This window comes from Malus sylvestris, chromosome 6, assembly GCF_916048215.2.
Source record: "Malus sylvestris chromosome 6, drMalSylv7.2, whole genome shotgun sequence".
In the NCBI taxonomy this organism is placed as follows: Eukaryota; Viridiplantae; Streptophyta; class Magnoliopsida; order Rosales; family Rosaceae; genus Malus; species Malus sylvestris.
The window spans coordinates 4,758,743-4,767,218 of NC_062265.1; the positions used below are offsets into that span (position 1 = coordinate 4,758,743).

Below are 8,476 nucleotides of genomic sequence, written 5' to 3' on the forward strand. Positions count from 1 at the left end.
CTAATCACAAGAAACTCTCCTCAATTTTCAGGGTGATGTTCCAACATAAATTGCATCAAACTACTTGTCTAAAAATCCTAATGGTCTCGAATCACTAAGACAATTATATAGTTTTAATCACGGTGGTTAATAATTCAAAGCAAACATGCATCCATTTATAAGCAAATTAATAAAATCATATATTCATGCTAAGACTCAAGGCATCGCCCTAGCAAACGGAAATTAGTTACGAACAACTATAAAAACTAAAGAAAATATATTAACTAGAAAAAGGATTGAAAACACCTTGTAGGTAAAAAATCTGAAGTTCTCCAAAATACTGCGTGCCTTCTCGCCCCTAAACCTAATGGCTAAAAAGTCTTATTTATACTACTCCAAATTAAAACCCTCATAGAAAAGGTTTTCTAAAAACTAGGAAATAAAATAACAAAACGATAACTAGGAAATCTGCCTAAAAAAAAAAAGCCACGTTTCTGGATCTTCAAGGTTTTAAAACAGGCCCAAAACGGCTAGAATTAAAGATTAGGACCTCCTCTTCAAGTTCCAAGAACCCAAGTCCAAAATCCATCATCTTCCAACCCAAAAGTCGCAGATAAGCTCTGCCAGCACTACACGCTGGGCATAAATTAATTCGCCATGATCTAATGCTTCGAGATAAAATTATGAAATTTTGACACAATCTTCTTGACAGACTCACGAACCCACTCCAATTGGAATTAGTCAAAAAATCCACCGTTTGATTACTTTATGCTCAAAACAAGTTCGCATGTCCTAAAATAAAAACATATAGCAAAACATCAAAATCTTACCAAAATAATAATCAAAATATACCAAGAATAGGGAATAATATATAGTATAAAATCGACTCATCAAACGTCATTCCCGGGAATGATAAACACACACCATTTTTACTCTCCCACACGCTCCTGTTTAATTTGATCTTTGTTTTTAATTGATTTGAAATCAAGAGGGGCATGTGAAGCTAAAATGAATGGGAAAGCCACCTCTCTTTGTATTCACATTAAGAATATGAAAGAAACCGAAAAAGCCCAAGAGTAGTTTGGGTGAGTTGGTTTGCCATTTTCTTGGGCGGCGATGAGTCGATTGTAATATGAGCCTATTGGGTTGGGCACAGATTGAAGACCAACCCGACCAAGAAACTAATGCTTTTCCTCTACAATTCTGAGCTTCCATGCCAAGCAATCTTAGATGCTTTAATGCCTTTGCCAACTTCATACTTTTACTCAATGATTAAGCCAAATTTGAGATGGAATCGTGAGAACAAATGTTCCTGCTCACGCGCTAAGCATCTTAAGGACCAGTGCTTTTTTATGAAGCAATTGCTGCCTTTCCTTGGTTATACCAGGCAGCCCGCATCGACAAACACTATGTCAAAATTGTAAACATTGCCGAAAGACAGTTACGTCAACCTCATCCCCACGTCTTAGTCGTTACGTGTATGAAAAACAATACTAATATCATATTGGTACTTTCATTATTCAACACTAGAGCTGCGACTAGTCAGAAATTGACTAGAGAATGCCTTTACATTTTTCTTGATGATGATGCACATACCCTATAAAATCTTACCGCTGAAATCGAAGTTACATACACATTTAACCCCAAACCCACAGCCCGAATGAAACATGACAGTCAACAAATTCCATCCAAGGACACAGACACGCCTTCTACATAACGAGGCAGTTATATCCAACGGCGGACATAGGTACCCAAACGGCTGCAAGCAGAACAAGGTCCTCATGTACACCAAGCAAAGTTCAGTAAGTGAAATACTATGCCTTGTTCTTGCTCACTAGCGTGGGAGTAATTGAGACAACTCCAATGAAGAACAAGGTGGCTATCGAGTTGAAGTCATAGAGATCCCCAAGGGATCGTAACTCTCCAAGAGCTAATCCAGCCTGCAGCACGAAAACAGAGTCAATTACAGAGGCACAACCAGTGACAATCGAGTAGAGCATACGTAGACGAAACGATGCAGATAATTATATATTTTTCTGCAGTAGTCAAAATGTGGATTGAGATGGCGTCGAGAGGATGGTATATTGTATTTATCTCCCTCTATGACAAAAAGGGAAAAAAAGATGTTGATTTTTATTTTGGATCATTTGGCCATAGAACCCTTCAGGTGTTGCATAGACGTCTGATGTTCTTAGACAACAACTAAACTTCAATATTTAACCAACTTTTTGAAGTGCAGGATACATACCCTGACTGTGACGTAAGCAGCTGGTATCAGACCAATTGAAGTTGCCAGTAAGAAAATATGGTAAGGCACATCAACTATTGGTGAAGCAAGATTAATAAATGTATTTGGCAAGGTCGGAGTTAATCGTAGAAACAACATATAGTTCAATAGTCCCTGCCTTCTTTTAGCTACCTGGAAGCAGAACAATAAATGATTCACTCATATTTTGAAAGTTAAGTATCAATGGGAGATATGAAAACATTTGCATATACCTGGTTTTGGAAAAATTGCAGCTTGTCAGGCCAAAGAGAGATGACAATGGGCCTCCCGATCAGCTTCGACAAGAAATAACAAGAAGATGCACCAGCAGTGGCGTTAAACACCACCAAGGCTACACCTTTGAAGACTCCAAAAAGGGAACCGGCAAGCAGGGACATAAATACGGTACCAGGGATCATGAAAGTCTGCATGAAAATATAAACCATGCAGTACCCTAACAGAACCTGCGCGGTGTAGTCACTTGTGTAGTCCTCGAGGTGAACTCTAACCAGAAGAAGACAATGACAGAAAACAAAATAAATAGAACCGCATAGTACCATTAAAATCATATTCCACAATTTATCTGTAAATGGAGCACATGCAGCTGGAACAAAACACAACGCATCAGTCATCAACTAGGGGAGTACACAGCTACACTCAACCGATTTCATAACCTTTTCCGACAAGGCAATTTAAAACGTTTCACAAAATGTGAGTAAAAGAGTCATCAAACTTAAAAGTTTAAGGTCACAATAATGCAACATTCCATGGTCAGCATTAATCTCTTCTCTCCTCCCTTACACAAACCCTTAAGGTCACACTAATGCAGTACCCCGTATCCTTCATTGATACCATAACCAATGAAAAACAAAAATAACTAATGTAACAGTTGCACACGGTTATATCAAATTCCTCAGAACACAAATCAAAAGCCCGAATCAAAAGCCCGCTTAGACGAATACCTGGTGCATAACGTTCAAGAAAAGAAAAGGCCAATGCAGATAAAGAGAAAGCAATATTCTGTTCATTAATTTCAACTCCTAGAAAACGATTTGCGAAAATAAAATGCTTCAAGAATATGGATCCATGCAAAAATCAGGTCTCTTCCTAAAAAATAAATTTTGAGACATGATTTTTTCCTAATTAGTTTGCAATTAATTGGATTAAGAGATAAAAATCAATAATTAACTAAAAACTAACATAATAATCCCAGATTGATATCACATGCATTAGAAACCCACAAATTTTCCCATTAAAATTCGTGGCCTTTCCTGGAAAATTCAATCCTAAAAACCCAATTCAGATTCATGGGAAATTTACAAGAAATTTTATTCAAAAAAGTACCTGAGGATTTGAAGCTCTTGGAGGCTACGGGGAAGCTTGAGGAAGCTGTAATCCGATGCGGGCATGGTCAGGTAAACACCCAGAAGGCCAAACAAGAAGCCCAATACGACGGTGGAAGCCACAGCCACCTCCCAGAAGCTCAACGGGAACTTAATATTATTGGGTCCCACTCCCCCGCCAACCACCTTCACGTCCACCCCATTGTCGTCTCTCTTCTCCATCTCTCTCTCTAAATTTCCCTTTCCTCTTTCTCTTTCTGCAATTTTTCTCGGGAAAAGTTAGAGAGGATGAAAATCAAGGAGCCCCTTTTCTCTTCTTTCTTCTCTCTCCTCTGCTATTTTATGGTGTTGGAGAGAGAGGGAAGAGAGAGACAAAAACGAAAGAAAGGATATTCGCTGGTTCCTAAACCAAGTCATTCTTCCCAATACAAGTTATGTGCAATTGGAAAACGATGTTAATTACCATTAAAATAAGGATGCAATTGTTATTACCACTTCAAAAATCTCATTCTATACTTCAAATTTTTTATATTGAGAAAGAAAAATACACTTGTGAGGAGTGTAGAATGTGATTTTTAGAGTGCCAATAATACTTTTCTAATATAATAATACTTGTATCTCTTTATAAAAATACAAATATCTTGTCTTTTTATTGTATAAATTCGAAAACATTTAATTTTTTATTTTTTTCGAGGAAGTTCAAACATCAAAATGTATTTATATAAATTACGGATGCAACTTGGGTTGGGCCAATTCGAACCCGTTCATGTCCATCCCGACTTTAAACCTGAACAAGTGTGGTTTTTTTAGTTATAAACCCCGAACCCAACCCAATTTCAACTCGTTCATTGATTAGGTTGAGTTGGTTTGATTATTTGTCCGTCCATCCCCAACCCAACCTAACCCGACTAACCAAACTCAATCTAACATGATTGTAACCCATATCAATTAATGCTCATACTACATCTAAGTGTGCCAAGTCTAAAGACCAACGCTCTTTCTAATATTTTTTTAATAATTACCCTTTATAATTACTTAAGCTTTTAGGGAATAAGAGACTTTGATTAGTCAGCCCATATTCGTAATCTCTAAATCCTAAAACTTTATAGTTGATTGATTTATGAAATTAGAGTAAGCTAGCTTTGCTGATGCTTGGCTTAATTTTTTTAGGAATTCTTGAAAACTAAGTTGTTACAAGATTAAACTTGACAAAATTGGGCAACCCAAACCCAAGCCAAGTAAACCCTAACCCAATAAAACCCAAACCTAAATGAACCCGAATGAAACCCAACCTGATCTGACACACCCCGATCCTAGAATCAAGGCATGCTGGCCGTCACGTGAGCGTGACGTAGCCAAAAGTGCGACACGGAAGCAAGATATAATAGAAATATGAAGGAATTTAAAACAACCACTAGCATTAATAACCTACTAGCATAAAGGAGTGAGTTATAAAGTAAAACACACGAATTCAGAGCGTAGGTATCAAGTGCAGTCAAGTAGGACTATAATTAAAAGTGTAACACCCGCAGGTGAGTCCTACATGCAGAACGTCTGTCAGAACGCCGAAAAAGACCTCGTGAGCCACCAACTGCTAACTAGAACCTGGAGGGGCGCAAAACAAAGATGAGTGGGTCAGTAAAACCAAAGATTTTCCAATACATTTCATTTAAAACGTTTCTAACCCCTCACCGTAAAACCTGTATACTTTCCCAGAAATTTATTATAAAACATATATACATATATCATCAAACTTAGCTCACAATCTTTCAACGCTTTTCAGAAAGAATATGCCATGCCATGCCACGCCAAAATATAATATGAATGCATCGATATAAATCAGGTGAAATAATAAATCAACCGGAGACCCTACAGTGGTCCTGTACGGCTGATTCTATAGCTCAATATCCCACTCAGCCGGAGTCACCACAGTGACCTATACGGCCCAACTCTGCACGTCACTCGGAAGTACGTAAGGTAGTCTGTACAATGAAAGGTGTAAGAATACGCTCTAGTGCTTATCTCATCAATCATCGGCGCACATAACTAAGGTCACCCACTAGTCGGAATCACATCTAGCGATCTATACGACTAGCATGTCGGAACCCTCACATGTTCTGTACGACATTCACCTACTTGGATCCAAGGCAAGCGTGCGGTGTGGTGAATAATATAAGCACTAACACCTAGGGTGCAGGTTATGAGCTTTCAATGCAATTCACATAAATAAATCGTATCAATAATGTAAAAACTCACCTGTGCGTCCACAACGTCAATTCATATATATATGCATCAATTATCAATTCAAATATCTCATCAATTGCATGTATGGCATTTTAAAACATATTTTCATATAAATGCATTTTCTGGGAAAAACAGTAGTATATAGGTAATACGAAAACAAAACTGCCCATTCACTGGTAAGTCGATGGGTCGTAACCCCCGTGACGTCCCTGGATGCGCTCGTCCTCGGGATAGGTGTCACCTATATGCGAAACAACTATAAAAACGTTAATTAAAACACATAACCAACAATTCGAAATAACTTCTCATACGGTGCTCAATTTGGGTATATGAATATACCACAACGACCTACTCGACGTCACGGACGTTGAGGAATTTTTAGAAAAAATTTTGGGCTTGTCATGCGCCCCCACGCGCCGTGGGTGGCACGGACCTACGCGCCCCCACGCGCGTCTTCTTCCTCAGCCAGTCGCCAGACTGGTTTTTCTGGTGGCCGGATTCCGGTGAATTTTGTAATTGCTTGTTCTCCTTCGTTTCTCAACTGTTTTCTTTGAATTTTATATCAAAATGAAGCCCTAAACATGTAGTTTCATGCTATACTACTTTAAGGCTCTAAAAATCACGAAATCTCACCGGAGAAATCCCACGAAAACCGGCCAACTTTGAACGTGGTGATCCTGACGTCCAAAACTTCCAAACGAACGTCCCCGAGCTTCCTTAGAACCTCACAAAGCTCACTGTGAGGTTGGATTGTCCTAAAAATCAACCAACACAAAGTTCATGAATAGTGACACATTCGGTCCTCAAGTTTTCAACGTGAAAACGAAGGATTTCTTACCTGAAAATGGTATCTTTGAGTTCGTAGGACACTCACGAACACGATGGTGCTAATCTCCACTTCGATCCACGAAGTTTTGAAGGGTTTTGGTCTTGTCCGTACAGTTCGAGGGTGAGAGAGTGAAAGAGAGTCGTGATGGAAGAGAGAAAAGACACGACACGGGGGAAGGAATGAGAAGTGTCCCGTGTGTGTGGGTGTGATTCATCCAAAAATAACAAGTCCAACTCACATCCCTAGCCACCCAAACATACATATCACTTTATTAAATCAAACTTAGTTCATTTCCAAAAACTTAGGAATGTATGTATTTAGACCAAAAATATATGTCTCACACACATACCTTAGTACCCGCTAAGGGTAATTTCGTCATTTCACGCTCCCGATATGAAAATCTCGGGACGGGCTGTGACATGATCCCAAGCCCGAATTGTAAAAGTTGGGTTAGGATTAGGTTGACCTTCCAACCCACCCAACCCCGCCCGAGTTGCACTCCTAATATAAATAGATGAATTATGTATATGATATTTGGTACTCAACTCCTCGATTTTGTTCAGTATATTTGAATACATAAATGATTTCTGAATTGTATGATATTTTTTTTAAAGTACGATAGTTTAAGAAGGTTTCAATTATGAAGTTTTTTTTATAAAATTTATTCTTTTTATGTTGTAGCCTATATTTAATAGAGAGGTGCGGAAAAGGGAAGAGAGAAAGATGGAGAATAGACTTGAGGAATTGTGTGTTCATTCCCCAGTCCTTGTGCCTTTATTTATAATAATCAGGAGGAGAGAAACTTGCTCTCCAAGTAATACAAAGTATATTAGGAAAGATCTTCTAGATCCCAAAGGATTCCTATTCTATCTCTACTTAGGATTTACACAATCACATATTGATAAGAACATATGTCACAACACTCCCCCTTGAGTGTGCAAATACTCAAGTAGATGGTGCATCAGATATTCAGGCAAATGTAGAAGCAATTGATGAAGTCGTCTTGTTTAGTCGACACAAGTAGCGAATGCAAGTCTCAAAATGAATGGAAGAATGCATGGGTGGTAAAACTTATAAAACCTTGTTATGGAAAAACCCAAGGTGGGAGAAAAAGCCATAGGCTAAGGAGAAAAGTGAATAGTTGCATTAAGTCGAAACTATACGTCTTCTAGACGCAAGTAAAAGAGCTCACAAGGGAATGACCAGCTCAGGATGGGTGCCTCGTTAGGTTTCGTTAAAACCTAGTTAGGTAGCAAAAACCCAGTGGGAAAAATGCTCATAATCTAGGGAAAAAAGTACATTAAGGTTAAATGAGTATACTTCTGGATACTCCCCTTGAGTTTAACAAAACTTCCAAATGAAACTATAAGCATCGTAAATGAGAAAGTTACGTATACTAATTCCTTGGACAAGCTTCTAGAATGGTAGATTTCGGCAGTGACTCCATGTAGATGTCGGCAAGGTTATCTGGGGATTGGACTGCTTGACTTCAATCTTCTGATCTGATGCTCATGCTGATGTAGACACAATGCGCTTGGTGTTGACTTGTTGGATGTATCATGATCTGGTCGATACATACAACGTTGTATTTATGGATCGTTGTTGGGACTTAACGATTGGTGAAAAATGCAGGAATGATGAATATGCTCAACAAGAGTTCTCGACCATATCTCTCATGTGATGAGACATAGTGAGTCTTGGAACGATTCAAAGGTTTCGCAACAAAAATGTCTATCTGGTTGACCTCCAAAATATTGCGATGTTCCTTAATGACAAAGATATAACCATTTAGGAACGCACCTTGTGCTATCAGAC

General features: G+C 38.6%; 1 protein-coding gene across 1 annotated transcript; it reads right to left on the reverse strand.

Annotated features, from left to right (window-relative positions):
* Nucleotides 1–1,458: 1,458 nt before the first annotated feature.
* LOC126625089 (uncharacterized membrane protein At4g09580-like) lies at nt 1,459–3,992 on the reverse strand. Its single transcript, XM_050294158.1, has 4 exons — nt 3,590–3,992; nt 2,479–2,749; nt 2,228–2,398; nt 1,459–1,919 (listed from the first exon to the last, which is right to left on the reverse strand). Exons 1-4 carry the CDS (start codon nt 3,808–3,810, stop codon nt 1,794–1,796), a joined length of 789 nt encoding a protein of 262 aa, XP_050150115.1. The 5' UTR covers nt 3,811–3,992; the 3' UTR covers nt 1,459–1,793.
* Between the last annotated feature and the right edge of the window lie 4,484 nt (nt 3,993–8,476).